The sequence below is a fragment of the Echinops telfairi genome, unplaced genomic scaffold (genome assembly GCF_000313985.2).
Source record: "Echinops telfairi isolate 266 unplaced genomic scaffold, ASM31398v2 ScPeMD7_53;HRSCAF=182, whole genome shotgun sequence".
Taxonomy (NCBI): Eukaryota; Metazoa; Chordata; class Mammalia; order Afrosoricida; family Tenrecidae; genus Echinops; species Echinops telfairi.
Genome location: NW_022103951.1, coordinates 5,955,404 through 5,970,416, shown reverse-complemented (window position 1 = coordinate 5,970,416; position 15,013 = coordinate 5,955,404). Strand labels below are relative to the sequence as shown.

Sequence of the window (15,013 nt, the reverse complement as noted above, 5' to 3'; positions counted from 1 at the left end):
GATGACCCACCCAAGAAAACCCCGTGGAGCAGTTCCACTCTCTTAATACTCGGGGGCCCCTGAGAGGTGGAATTGGCTGAGTGGCAAATTTTGTGTTTGTGGGGTGGGGGGGGTGGGGGGCTGTTTCAGTACAGCTTGAAAATGAAGATGATGAACTGGTTATGTTTGTTAATTTTTTTTAATTGAAGCATATTGTTTGATTTTTCTGAACAGATTTCTCAAACCACAACTTCTAAATCCCACTGCCATCAAGTCGATTCTGACTTACAGCGACCCCATAGAAGAAAGTAGAACTAGGGTCCTTGAGACTGCCTCATCTTTTTCTAGCTTGTCAGTTCCAGCCAAGTGCTTTAGCCATTGTGCCACCAGGGCTGTTTGTAGTAATTTATCATAATTCTTCTTACATTCACTTATATACAAGTGCATGTATTTCATCAACAATTATTACTACCCCTTACTGCCTGCATGTATTGTGCTCTACTACCTTCTGTTTCTGACAGAAAGGAGCTGGTCAGAACCACTGAATTGGGGGCCCGAAAACACTGTGAGGAGCGCTGTTACATAGTCTTCATCCTTCCTTTTTTTTTTGGAAAACAAAACAAACAACTCTTCTAAGTGTATGACCCATTCTTGGCCGTCAGGTGGTGGGGCCAGAAGTTGAAGATCCTTGCACTAAATGGGAGGAGCCCCGGTGGTGGTGCTGTGTTTAAAGTGCTACCTGCAAATCACAAGGTTGGTGGTTCAAACCCACCGGCCACAACCTGGAGAATGCTGCATTCTGCTTTTGTAGATTCTCTCAAAACGTTCACAGACATCTAGTCAATGCCTTGAAAACCTCGCTATACAGCTTTGCTGTGTCTTTTAGGGTCCCCATGAATCAGAATCAGCTCGACGTCCATGTTTTTAGGGGTGCTGATTGAATTTCTCCCGGCCACAACTGCACATTGACAGTTAATTGGGAGATCCAGTTTGCTCTTTTCTCCTCTCTTCCATTCTTCTAAGGCCGCGCTTACTACCCTTGGCAGAATCGCCATCAATCAGCTCTGGTTCTATTGCTGAATCAACTACTTTGGGACCTGTTTTGATGATGTTAGTGTTTCTGAATCTTCATAAATGGTTGGTGTGTCCCCCCCTCAAGTCCTAATGAGAATGCAAAACTGTTAATAATATAATATTAGGACAAGCAGAGCAATGGTTTTGTTTTTTCTTCTTCATTGGGGTGGTGTGATACGTTTTTTCTGCTTTTCAGCACTGTGGTACAGTTCCTAATTGTAAACACTATGCTTTCCTTTCCAGCTTTGCCAATTTGAGAATTTACCCCCACGGATTGGTGTTGCTGGACATTCAGAGTTACGACAGTGATGCGCAAGGCAACAAAGAACTTGACAGTGTTGGTGTTTTACTTTTATTTACTCAAGCTATTTAAAAATGTTTTATTTTATGTATTTTTAAAATTTACTCGAGCTATTAAGGAACTGAGAATCTGCTTAGTTTCAGGGTATCCTTAAAATTCTTCCCCGTGATGGTTGACTTCCCAGTGAACAAGTTTTAAGTGTTTCTCCTTCCAGATGGGGGGTTTCAAGAGAGGAAGAGTGGTTCCTCAGTCATCTTGCTCTTCTCTACCGAGGTACTCAGGAATGATTGCACTTTCCACTGGAGGGAGTATAAAATCTTGAACCAAGATTCTTTTTTAATGTGATATGTTTTGTGGCAAGATAGACATGGCAAAAAATGTTATCATTTGAACCAGTTTTTGAGGATATAATGCAGTGCAATTAAGTGTAACCACCACCACTGTTTCCTGAACTCTATCATCCCAACCGGAAACCCCATCCCCATTAAGCATTACTGCCTTCCTACCCTTTTCCTCTGCCCCTTTTCTGCCTCTGGATTTGCCCTTGCTAGGGACCTCAGAGTGGTGCTATACAATAGCCGTCCCTTTGACTCCACCTGAGTTCACTTAGCATCATGGCTTCCGGGTTCATCCTCCTTGTAGCAGGTGACCAAGATTCTCTCTCCTCCCGATCCCTTATCAACCTCCCCCTTGCTCTTGGCTTCTTGTTGGCTTGCATGCAAGGTCAGCACTGAGGAGAGGGAAGTTGGTGTGGGAATGTGGACTCAGGCCAGGCCCGGGGTCTGCTAAAAGGGGGGAGGGCCCCACTCTGTCAACATGGCTTCAATTTGTCCACTCTCCCTATTCTACTTGCCCACTGAGTTTTATCTTTTCCTTTGAATTACAGCTTCTGAACAAAATAGAAGAACGAATGAAAGAACTGAATCAGGAAAGTACTGCGAGGGTGAAGCGGTGAGTCCACTCCCAAACGGCCTTTCATTCTATGTCGATCACTGGTGAAGCCAGTTTTGTCCCCCAGTCATGTCTGCTTGAGATGTGGAGAGGATCAAAATCACAGGGCGAGCAGAGCGCCTGGGCCCCTCCTGCCCAAACCAGACCTGAGGCACTCCCACAACTGCTGGCCAAAGTGGAGCTGAGAGGAGATGAGGGACTGCACGAAGCTGGGGCTGTATGAAGCCGGGACCCGGCCAGGGCTGTCTCCTGTCAAAGGGGAGCTGGGAAACTTCCATGGTGGGTGCCAGAAGACAAAGGGATACTTGAGCCCTGGATGGTGTCTTAGTTTCTTAGTATGGCTGTAACAGAAAACGTGATGAATGGGCGGCCTTGTCTGCTTTAGGAGCCTAGAAGTCTGAATTCAGGGTGTTGGCCCTAGGGGAAGGTTCACTTTTTTCTTTTTTAGGTTCACTCTTTTCTTCTTCTTTTTAGGTTCACTTTTTTTCTGTTGGTTCTTTTCAATGTCTGTTCCTCAATTGCTGTGCCCATTTTTATGTGATTTGTAGGTTCCCCTTGGGCTTACTTGATTCAGGGCCTCATCAGCTCATTTTATCTCTCAAACTATATAGGCCTGATCAGCATAATAAAGGAAACCAGAATTCCAGGTGGAATTACATCCATCTATAATGGGGTTATAGGCTGCACAACACTGTTTTAAAGGAACCTCTGGTGGTGTAATGGGTTATGCCTTGGGCTGCTAACCTCAAGGTCAGGGGTTTGAGTCCACTGTCTATTCCTCAAGAGAAAGATGAGGTTCTTTGGTCTTGGAAAGATTTAGAGCCTCGCAACCCCCAAGGGGCAGTTCTGCTTTGTCCTATAGGATCTTTATGGCAGTGGGGTTTTGTTTTGGGGGCACACAAGTCAAACGGGAACAGAGGGTCTCAGCCCCTGGAGTGTGCCCAGTGAGGAGTGAGTTTTATGGGCTGTGGTACTGCAGGAATTTGCAAGGCCGCCCCCACTCCCCAAATGAAAGTAAACATGGATCCCAGAAGTCCCTAGAAAGCCTGGTAGAAGCTAGCACTGGCTGAAAAGGCTCAGTCCGGGGTCCTTGCTGAAGATGCCTTGTTCGCCCAAGGTATTGCAAACAAAGCAAGGAAGGGACCCAGCTAGAGATGCCTGCAGATAGCCCCTCTCCTCCCCAAATCAAACCCACTGTCGTCGGACAAGTTGATTCGGACTCACAGTGACCCCACAGGCCAGAGTAGAACCGAGAGGCTTTGTAAGGTTGCAAATCTCTACAGAAACAGACAGCTGGCTACCTCTTTCTCCTACGTTCTGAAACAAACCAACCCCCAAACCTCAAGTTGATTCCGACTCATTGCTGCCCTGTATAGGGTTTCCAAGAGGCTGTAAATTTGACAAGGGCAGATGGTCTTATTTTTCTCCTGCAGAACAGCTGGTAGGTTTGAACTAACTGCTGATCTTGCGGTTACTAGTCCAGTGCTTACATTCAACAGCACAAGCTGTCGGGATAAAAGAAGAGAGCCTTCCCGCTCCGCCAGAAACCAGGCGAATTTCCTGGGTCAAAATGGCCCATAGCAAGGGGCTCAGCTGGCTGGCTAGTTCTGCCCCCGTACTGCCTTTGTGGGACCAAAGGTTTTTCTGTTTCTATCAGTTGTCATTGAGTGGATTTGTACTTGGTGACCCCATGCCTGCAGAGTACTGTCTTCAAGACTGTGGTCTTTAGGAAGTAGATTGCCAGGCCTTTCTTCCCAGGCACCTTCGTGGAGTTGACCATATGTTTTGAAACTTAAATTGCACAAGCAGGCCACCCAGGTGGCACGCCAGCCCCAAACTCCTCTCAGTTATTCCAGTGGTTCCCAAACTGGGCTCTGTATTTGAATCATCTGGGGATCCCGCGCCCTTCCCCCCACGCGCCTCCATATTTTGATCTATTTGGCATATCCTTGATTCCTAAATCTTCCCCCATATGCAGCAACGTTGGGGAAGCCAGAGTTCATTTTGTTCACCCCTGTTCAATCTATACACCGGCTCACCAGCAGGCTTCATGACCCTTCTTGGGCACATCTCCCTCTGAATATTTGCATTTCATGATCTTTACAACTAGTGAACTTAAAGTCCCGATACAAACTGGTCTGTTTCCCTCTTGAAATGAAAGCAAAATTACCTTCACACATGAGGAAGTGGTGGATTCGAGTGGAGATTAGATGAGTTTTCCAGAGCCTCTGTTACTGAGTCTCACGTGGCCTGTCTCCCCACCCGCATCACAGAACTGACGCCCGTCCATTCCACGGTGCTCTGGCAGCTTCCCTGTGGTGTGGGTGGTCAGAGGTGGCAGAAAGCCGCAGGGAGCCTATGATCGTAAGGTTAAGAAATATTGCCACTCTACGCGGCGTGTCTAAGGGCGTCTAGTGGGGTATTTTCTTTCCCATGACGTTCTTTTGTGGAGAAGCAGCTTGTTTGTTTCCTTGTACCTGTCTGATGGGCTCGAAGCATCTGAGAAGCGGGCTTTCTGGTGAACAGCTGGGACCTTCTGCCTGCAAGGCATTCCTGGATTTTATCCAGATTGTCGTTTCTACCCTTAAACAGCTATTTCAAATGTTGATTTCAGCCAGGAACTTTTGAAAACCACAGGCCCCCAGTTGAAGGATACTTGCTATTGGGATGCAGGCTCCTTGGCAGAGAGGTATTAGAAGAAAGATTTGGGGCAAGTAACCACCAGCACATTACTGGCTGCTCTCAAGCAGCCTTGGTGGTGCAGTGGTTAAGTGCACGCCTGCCACCAGGCCATTCAGTGATGGGAACGCACCAGCCTCTCAACAGGAGGAAGATGTGCTAGTTGGCATCTGTAAAGATGGCTCTGGAAGCCCACAGGGGCGGTTCTGTGTTACCGGGTCACTGTGAGTTGGAATCCACTCAACTGCAGCAAGTTGGGGGCTTTTGCTTGTCGGTGGGGGTGGTGCCAGGCAATGATAGAAAGCAGACTGGGGGCTCCCCGCCTGGGTCCGTTAACTGGTGGACAAAACTCTCCCCTTTGTGGGTCCGAGAGCTCCTCTAAGGATGCCGACCTGCTGATCCGCCTGGTTCATCGTAGAGGAAAGTGGAGGCCTGGCCAGTGTTTCCCAGAGCAGGCCAAGTGGGGCTGAATTGAGGGAAGGTGGGTGAGGGCGACTTTGGCTAAAGAAATCCCGGGGACTGGTACAGGGTGTCCCACTGAGTGGCCGTGTAAAACATACTGAGCTGAAGAAGAGTGTCGGCACTTGAGAGAGTTTGTGCTGAACTGTTAACTTCGACCTAGGGTACAGCGGTTACCCGTTAGGCTGCTAAGGTCAGCATTTCCAAACCACCTGCTGCTCCGTGGGAGAAAGACGAGCCTTTCTGTTCCTGTAAAGAGTCACAGTCTTGGGAACCCACAGAGGCAGTTCGACCCTGTCATGTAGCATTGCTAGGAGTTGGATTTGACTCAATAGTCGTTAGTGTGAGTGACCGCTATATTTGATACCACAGATAGAACATTTCTCTGCTGGCCAAAAGTTTGATTGGCTGAACAGCATGGTAGTGTTTGCCAGTGTGGACAAACTTTTAAAGACCTGTGATAGACATAGCATGTTGGATGATTATTGTGAGGGTTGGGGTCCAGTTGGCCATGGAAATAAAGAAGTGCTTTGGAGACTTGGTGGCCTAGTGAGTTGTGCTTTGGGCTACTAATTGCAAGGCAAGCAGTACAAGCCTACCAGCCTCTCTGCAGGACAAACATGGCATTCTGCTCCCATGGCTTTGGAAACCCCAGGGAGCAAATTGTGGGTTGTTCGATGGGCTGCTACTAGCCTCAAGGTCAGCAGTTTGAAACCACCAGCCATTTTTCAGGAGAAAGATGAGCCTTTCTACTCCCATAAAACGTTAGTGTCTCAAACTCACAGAGGCAGTTCTATGCTATCCTAGGAGACCAAACAGAGTGATAGCTGTGAGTTGGGTTTTGTGTTTTGGATGAGTCAACATTCCCTCCAGGGCAGGGCATTGGGTTAGACACTTAGTACTTGATTATCAGTGATTTGTGGCTGCTCCTGCAGGGTGGCTCCTCCTTAGGCCTCCCTGGGAGAGGGTAGAAGACCAGTCCCTTGATCTTAGAGGCAGGTACTCAGACGCTATGATGTTTATGACTCGGCTTGTTAAGTTTGAACAGTTCCAGGACACGAGAGAACTTCAAAGCTGTTTAACCTCAGGACCGCAAGCAAACATTGAAACAAACATGACCCAGTGCAAGACTTGTCCACTTCTTGAAAATGGACCAAGTACCTGGGTTTTTTACACCCCCCCCCAAGCTCAGTGTGCATGGGGGGGGGGATCCTTGACTGGGCTGTTCCCTCTCTCTACCCGCCCCCACCCTCCTTAAAAGTGCACCCTGATCCTTACCACCTTCTGAATTTTTTCACTTGCCCTGCTAGAAGAGTTTCCCTTATCTGCAGCTAGCCAGGTCCCCACTGGATGGCTAAATGGACCCACACCAGAATACAGTCTGGTTTTGCTTGGGTTTCTTCCATGAGTGAGATGCAGATGCACCCTATTCTTGAGCCATGGGGTTGACTTGATTTTGAAGTTTTTTAAATGACCGGATAAGTTACGTGTGAGATTTTGGATGCTGCCAGCAGCTTGTATGTTGGCACCCTACTGTTTTGACACCGTAACATAAAATAAGGGTGGAGGGGGCTGAGGATTAGAAAATACCTTGGTATCGATCCATTGTTAGTGTGCTCAATGCTGTTCTGTCTGGGGAACGCCACTGTTCAGGGAAATCATGAACGAATAACTCATAACATTGCCTGAAATCTATTCCTTCTTATCTGATGCATTATGGTGCCCTGGTGGTGTATTGGTTAAGCATTGGGCTGAGATCCGCATGGTCGGCAGTTCAAAACCACCAGCTTCTCCTCTGGAGAAAGACTGGATTCTCTACTCCCATAAACAGCTCCAGTCTCAGACCCACAGGCGCTCCCTCTGATTCAGCATTGACTCCACGGCAGTGAGTGAGAGCCAATGAATGATATAAGTTTTCAGCTGCACTAACGCTATGGGGTTGGTTATTTTTTTTTTGTTTTCTACTTCAAAAAAAAAGGAAAACAAGCACATGTCACTGTCTTTTAAACGTTCTTGAAAATATGGATGCGTGTGTGTCTACGTACATACACACACGTACACAACTTTTTGTGAACTGGGTGAAAACATAAAGAACAGATCCATTTTCCATTTAACAGGTCACACACATGTTGTTTCATCTCATTAATTGCATTCCCCTCGAGGTGATGTCACTCATTCCATTCCCCCTCTGCCTTCCCCCCAGTATTGCCCGTTTCCACTCCTCCCTTTTTCCTAACCTTTTTTTTTTAGTGATAGACTTTATTCTTTCACACTGCTTATTTCTTAATGTAAATATATCTTTTCACAATTTCTCACATACTATCTTTTCCACCAAATAGGCAAGCTTAGTTTGGAAAATAGAAATCTTGGTTACACAAAAGTATCCAGCAGTTCAGTTTTTCTTAACAAAATATTATTGTTATTGTGGGCAGAATAATTCATTGTCGTGTGGGGCTGTCTTGCAAGAGGGCTATGTTTAGCACCATTGGGCCTTACTAAATTAAAGCCAGTAGCAGCTCTTTGTCATGGAGCAACACAAACAACAACATGCTATGATACAGTTCTAAATGCATTCTGGATGCCGAGGGGATGTATGTGTGTATAGAAACTTCAGGTTTGTCTCCCTGGTGTTATTAAACACAGGTTTGTATTTTTTTATAGCATAAGTAATACATACCAAATACATATTGAAACTGTAAAAATTTGAATATTCTAGTCAACCCACACTAACACAAATATCTAAAATAAGCTTAACTTTTTTTTAATCGAAGTGATTGGCTTAATGAGCCATACAATTCAACAATCAAAAAATTAAGTTAATGAATGTGATTGAGAAAATGCTCATCTTTTTCCTAATCCTTCTGAACGTTGTCCCTGGGTAAATGCTGCCTTTTGAGTCTCTAATGGCTGACTCTGCACACCCTCCCTACTTTCCATCTTTCCAACCTGCCTATTGTTTAGAGGAAAATTCAGCCATGGGGGCGAGTTCTGTTCCAGTTCCAGATTTGAAGAGTAACAAAGGCCATCCATAGACTTAGAGTTCAACGACACTATCCAACCAGGAAGCCTGGTCTTTTTTTTATTATGATTTTGAGTTTTGTACTACATTCTCCTCCCACTCTATCCAGAACCGTCTCGTGATCCCTTTCAGAGCAGTTACTTGTGGTAGCCGGGCACCATCTAGTTCTTCATGTCGCTGATGTTCATGTGGTCCATTGGAGTCATCGTTTCCATGCAGCTTTGATTTTCATCACTCTTCTTTCCTCCAAACAGGGAGCGGGCGAGGGTTGCACCTTAGATGGCTGCTCACAAGCTTAAAAGAGCCCCCACTGGCTACCCACCAATTGTCTTTGTGGACTATGGGACGCCAGTTTCTCTTGATGCCTGCCCCCTGAATCTATAGTCCTGAGCCCCCAGTCCCCAGCAACTCATTCCCTCATGTAGTTAGGTTTTGTCGAAGAAATTTGCAAAGTTTTGCCCTCAGTATGTTCTACCACATTATACCAAAAGTAAAGAAACCCTCATGTGTTGTATCCTCTGTTCAACTTACCTGTATATGTGGATGAACTCCTACCCTCCCGCTCACTGTTCAGCCTTTGTGTGTATTCAGGCATTTACTTGTAGGTCAGTGTGATTGCAGGATTGTGTATGGAACCGGCTTTACCTCTACAGCCTTTAACTCTGGCAGTCCTCCCAGTGTTTCTGGCCAATACATGGACACGGCAAATTCACTGAGACAAAAATCGATTAAAGGTTACCAGAAGGAACTGGTGGGGGCTGTGGAATGGGGCATGATTTTTTTTTAAAGAGATCAAGAGAAAGACTCAGTTTGAAGTCCGCACATACGACCAAAGGAAGTCCTCACTTCTGAATGCATTCTTGGTCATTTTGATCTCTTAATTCCAGAAGAAAGGTGGAGGGAGCTGTAGAGAGCCGTCAGTCCATCCAACCCTTTCATTGACGTTTTCACCTGCTCGCCTCTTCAGTCTTTTCCCAGGGAGCCCTTTGCTGACTGATTTTCTCACGCTCCCTCCTGACTCTGGTTTGCTCCAGAGTTGAGGGTGTTGTCTCTGTTCTTACTCATAAAGACCCAGGTTGGTAGCTGGGATGAGCTATTTCCGGATTGAGCCTGTTCCACTTCTTGCTCTCATGTCCCCTACCTTCCCCCAGCCCCCTAAATTCTCACGTTTGACACAGCTGATCTGAAGCTAGGGCAGATTCCACTTGACTTTCTCTCTACAACTCATTTTACATTTTCTTGGCATGAAGGTTGTAATAAGAAGCCAGTTAACAGGAGGGGAGATGTCGGAGAGGAAGAGGGAGAGGGAGGCACTTTATGCTCGCATGAGTGGCTCATCAAGGTTATGACTTCCACATCCTGTTAGAGATCCTGTTTGTTCCTTTGCCAGTCTTTTAAAACCACTGTGCTGCAGTTGAACCAGGCTCTTGCACGCTGCCACCACACTATTGACACAGTTGCGAATCGGCATGGTGTTTTCTCAGTGGATGTGCTCAGATCACACATTGCCTAGCTTCCGCTGGCTGTCAACCCAGGGGGCTGGTTTCCTGCCCTAGATATCAAGTGCAGTGAGACCAGAAATCGCATATGTGAATGGCTTTTAACACGTAGACCTTAGTCTCTCAGTTGAGATCAAAATTAACTCTGGAGGAGGGTCCTGGTCTCCTTTCAACATGTGTCAGCCTGGTGTTCCTTGGAGACCTCCATGTGTCTTGGTGACAATCTTCCCCCGGGTCTAGAAAGTTCTCAGTGCAGGGATCCCTGGTTCCAAGGACATGCTCCAATACCAGCTCTTCTTTCTTGGTGGTACTGAGAGAGAGGTGGTCTCTCTCTCTCCTCACTTGATTTCTTTCTTGTTTTATTTCTTGTCAAAGATGGATGAAAGCCACACTTCGGGGAAGCTCCCCGTACATCAGCTCTGGGCTGGAACCTGAGTAAGGGTGTGGCGCCCCACCTTCATCCTTCCTTCCTCCCTCATGAAAGGAACAAATGCAATATAATTCTGCCTCATTAACTATGGACAGAGATTCGGATTTATAGCACGTAGGACAATTACATTGGATCACAGATGGAGAACAACCTCCCAAATCCTGGGAATCATGGTGTAGCCAGGTTACCACCAGCCCTCAAATCCTGATTTTCCTCATCTCTGTTGTTGTCTTAGTGGTTATGCATTGAATTGCAAACTGTGAGGTCAGCAGTTCCAAACCACCTGCTGCTCCTCGGGATAACGATTTAACTCTCTACTCCCATAACGAGATGCAGTCTTGGAAACCCACACGGCCAATTCTACCCTGCCCTATAGGTTCACTATGAGTCAGAATCGACTCGAGGGCTATGAATTTGTTTTTGACTTGGTGGGGGTGGGGGTGGGGCAGCAGTAGAGTGTATATTGACTGGAGTGCTTTATATTTTCTAAGGAAAAAGCTCTGGTCCCCAAAGCTGGATTTATGTACACAAAAGGGAAGGCGTGGGTAAATCAATGAGTTTATGGCAACTTCTTTTGTGAATCTCAGTGCTGTTCACAAAGGTGAGCATTTCACCTCCGTAGCTACTCACTGGCTCGGACTGTGCTCCAGAAAGCAGGTGTGTGGGGAGTGGAAAGACACTCGTAAAGGATAGCAGGTATCGTGGCCCCGAATTCTGGCTTTCCGTGCCTGCCTGGGATGCATCCTGTTGTGTTGCGGTAGTCCAGCATTCTCATTTTGTTGGGGGTCGCGTTCCACTAGCCAGGCCTCTTTCGCAGGCTTGTTTTCCCCTGCCTTTTAGCATCCTCTGGTGGTAGTTTAGGCTAAGTTCATCCAGTCAAAAATACTGAGTTGTTTTCAAAAGAGTAAGATCAGAAAAGCATCCTTTTGCAACCCTATAGGAATAACTAGGATCCCAAGTGACCCACCAATGAGGGCACTCAGCTGCTAATGGAAAAGTTGGTGATTTGACTCTGACAGAGAAAAGGTCTGGCAGTCTGGTCCCGGAGAAGTGACAATCTAGGAAAGGCGTTGGGTAGTTCCGCTCCATCCTTGTAGCATCACCGTGAGTCACAATCCACTCAACAGCACACAAGGTCGTTGTGTGCTAACTACAAGGTCAGCAGTTTGAAACCACTGGCTGCTCCCGGGGCTGAAGATGAGGCTTTCTACTCATAAAAAGTTATAGTCTTGGAAACCCACAGCGGCCATCCTACTCTGTCCTGTAGGGTCACTGTGACTCAGAATCAATTCAATAACAGCGTATTTCTTTTGAACAAAAATTGTCTCAGGCAAGGCTCTTGAGTAGATGTCAAAGCCACTGGTGAAGGTCGGGGATCAGGACTTTCACACAGTCTCAGAGGACCCCAGCCCACAGGCTGCTTAGTGATTTCAAAGGGGATGGGGGAGGACTTTTAGGGATGGAGAGATCTGGCGGAAACCACCTTAAGCAAGTGACTAAGTGTAGCATCACCCATAAGAGGGAAAACACACATCTCGTCCCCCTAATGTGATGCCTGTGCGATATATGAGGATAAGTCTGAAAAGTAGGGCTATAAAAATCCTAGAAACCTTTATTAAACAAAAATAGCAAAGCGGGAAGCATATTGTGTCTCAGATGCCACCTATGTGGGTCTACAGTGCTGTAGGTGGTGTTTCGGCCTCTAGCTCTTCCTCCAAGAATCCTGTGCTCTGCGACTTAGACCACATCAACGCAGCAGTTTGGGCCTCTTTCAGGGACTCAAGTTATGCTTCCCTTGAAATGTCCTTTGAGGTTCAGCAGGAAAGAAGCCTGAAGGGGCCCTATCAGGACTGTAGTTGGATGGGCTAAACGTTCCCAGTGAAATTGTCCTAGGGCAGGACAGCCCTGGCTGTCCTTGGAGAATGAGCAGGTGCATTGTTGGGTTGGAAAACTCAAGTTCCTTGGCACAGTTCTCCTGGTCTTTCCCTGACCAGTGCAATTTTCATTGTTCTTCAACTGCCTTGTGAAAAGCTACCCAGATTGCTCCTTTGGGACCCTTCCCCAGATGGTCACCACCCCCCTCGGAGCTGACCCCGTTGCTGTGAGTGCTCTGGCCTGGCAGATTCCCCTCAGAAGTCTCTGGTGTCCTTGGACCTCTGTGGTGAAGGTCCCCTTAGGAGCTGAAGATAAGAGTATTCCTGAGAGGACTTGTCTGCAACTACTACTGATGGTAGACATGTGTTTAAACATGGTTTGGAATAAATCCATGCACTTATGAACTAGAACCCCAAAGGTAGCAATACCTTTTGACTTTTTCACCTATTTTCTATGTCATGAAGTACTCGACGAAGAGGGCGGGGGATTATGGGGGATGCCTCTTCTGGGTGAAATCAGACCCAGACAGGAAACTGCAGCGCGTGTTCTTCGTCTTCCACAGCAGAAGAGGTATGACGGCGTTCCTAGGACAACTGGAAGCGCGCGTTAGACTGTGAAGGAGCCCTGGTAGTGTAGTGGTTACAGCAAAGGACCTGGCTGCTAACCGAAAGCTTGGTGGTTTGAATCAGCCCATTGCATGTGAAGAAGAGGTGGCAGTCTGCTTCTGCGGAGATTTGTTGCCTCGGAAACCCTGTGGGTAGTTAGTTATAGGTTGTTGTTTTTTTTGTGGGGGTGCACTGAATAATGATCCATGGCACCCTGTGTGGATGTGATTATGACAATGTGCTAAGGTAGGAAAGCCAAAGCAATGTTTAGGATGAATTGCTGAAATACTTAGGATGAATTGTGCGTGCCGTGGCCCTTTTGTTCCTGCAGCTTTTGAGTTGGGGAACATTTAAAGCATACCAGAAGGACATTTAGCCAGCTGAACTCTTCTGTACACACAGCAATGACTGCCGTTTGGCTTGGAGTCGTGTGGCTCTCCATCGCGAGCTCTTCATCCCGGTCCGTAAGCAGTGGTTCAGTCAGGCTCATTTTGGGCTCCCTTTTTCACTTCCAGATTACCACCCATTGTTCGAGGAGGAGCCATCGACAGATATTGGCCCACTGCCGACGGCCGCCTGGTGGAGTATGACATCGATGAGGTGGTGTATGATGAAGATTCACCTTATCAGAACATTAAAATCCTGCACTCGAAGCAATTTGGTAATATTCTCATCCTCAGCGGAGATGTCAGTAAGTATTTCATTTGGGCCCCATCTGTGGAGCAAAGTCACGACGGGCTGCATGATGTTGTGTTTCCATCACGCCGTTGTCGAGTTGTCCAAGTTTGCCATTGGCCCTGTTGTTTTGTTGCGATGTACACTGATTTGTACTTGTTGGGAAAATGTATAGGACACAACATCTGCCAGTTTGACATTTTCCAACAGTCCAGTTCAGGACCTACCAATTGGCGTTGTGTTAGCCTGTGGATTATCTGGCGTTGTGTTCTATGTGGATTATCTGTGGATTATGTGGAGACTGTGTGAAAGCTCATGAAGATCAGCTTCGCCCCAACTCTTTGTCTTCCTCTTTCTTTGGCTTAGTGATGAATAACCCGGATTGTATTTTGAAAGAAAATAGAATGGATTTAAAACAATCAGACCTAAGTACACAAAGTAGTATATTAACCGAAACTCAGCATTGAGGCTTCTGCAGCAATCAGTTCCTGGCCAACCTAGTTTCATGTAATGCGAGTCCACTTTCTTCCTCTGATGATATTAGTATAATTTAATTTTGTTGAAATTACATATAGCCAAGCAGGCCCCGTTTCAACAATTTTTACAGGTACAATTCAATTACATGGGTTACATTTTCCATATTGAGTTATGTTTTTGTTATCCTTTTCTGTTTTTCTATCCCTGTGATATTAAGCCTCCCTGTCTGCTAAGTGGTCCATCTAGCCTTTTGAGTTAGTTACCTCTCTCTGATGATATTTTGAAGCAGCTCACCGATGTCCTCCTTTCGTTGGTAAAGACTTGAGTGTCAGAACATTCTTAAGACTGAATTTCCACGGATGAATTCCATTATCTTAGGTAGCAGCTAAAGAGATAATAAAATGTCTTCAAGTATATATGCACACACACTTACAGACACACAAATATACTTGTTAGAAAACGTTGTGCACTGTTAACTGTTTTTAAAAATTGGAAAGGGAAAAAAAATGAACAGTTTCAGCTAGATTTCAGCACTTGGTAATATGACTTCAGTTGTTCTTTGGCCCGTGTCATGTCACCATTTTTGACCTTTGTTTCCCTAGATTTGGCAGAGAGTGACATGGCGTATACCCGGGCCATTATGGGCAGTGGCAAAGAAGATTACACTGGCAAAGATGTCCTGATTCTGGGCGGTGGCGATGGGGGCATATTATGCGAAATCGTGAAACTGAAGCCAAAGATGGTCACGATGGTAGAGATATCCTTTGTTGTGGGAGAGAGCAAGTCCTCCACAGGCGTCTTTGTATTGTCTTACTTCTTTTTTCGTAGGACTTTGACTAATGCCACTGCAGCCGCTAGCGCTAGCCCAATGTGTTCTAAAGACTGCCTTGAGTATCTCCACTTAGGCTCTGTGTGTGTTCGCCAACCAAGAGGCAGAGAGAAGGTAGCTAAAGATAAAAGTACAAGTAGCCTTGATACCGTGATTACTGC

At 46.4% G+C, this 15,013-nt stretch overlaps 1 protein-coding gene across 1 annotated transcript in view; it reads left to right on the top strand.

Annotated features, from left to right (window-relative positions):
- SMS (spermine synthase) overlaps window positions 1-15,013 on the top strand; it is a 37,736-nt gene that overhangs the window by 2,236 nt on the left and 20,487 nt on the right. The window contains exons 2-5 of the mRNA XM_030885780.2: window positions 1,297-1,390; window positions 2,241-2,305; window positions 13,387-13,562; window positions 14,626-14,780. Coding sequence (XP_030741640.1) covers window positions 1,297-1,390; window positions 2,241-2,305; window positions 13,387-13,562; window positions 14,626-14,780 — 490 coding nt within the window. The remainder of the gene's footprint in view (window positions 1-1,296; window positions 1,391-2,240; window positions 2,306-13,386; window positions 13,563-14,625; window positions 14,781-15,013) is intronic.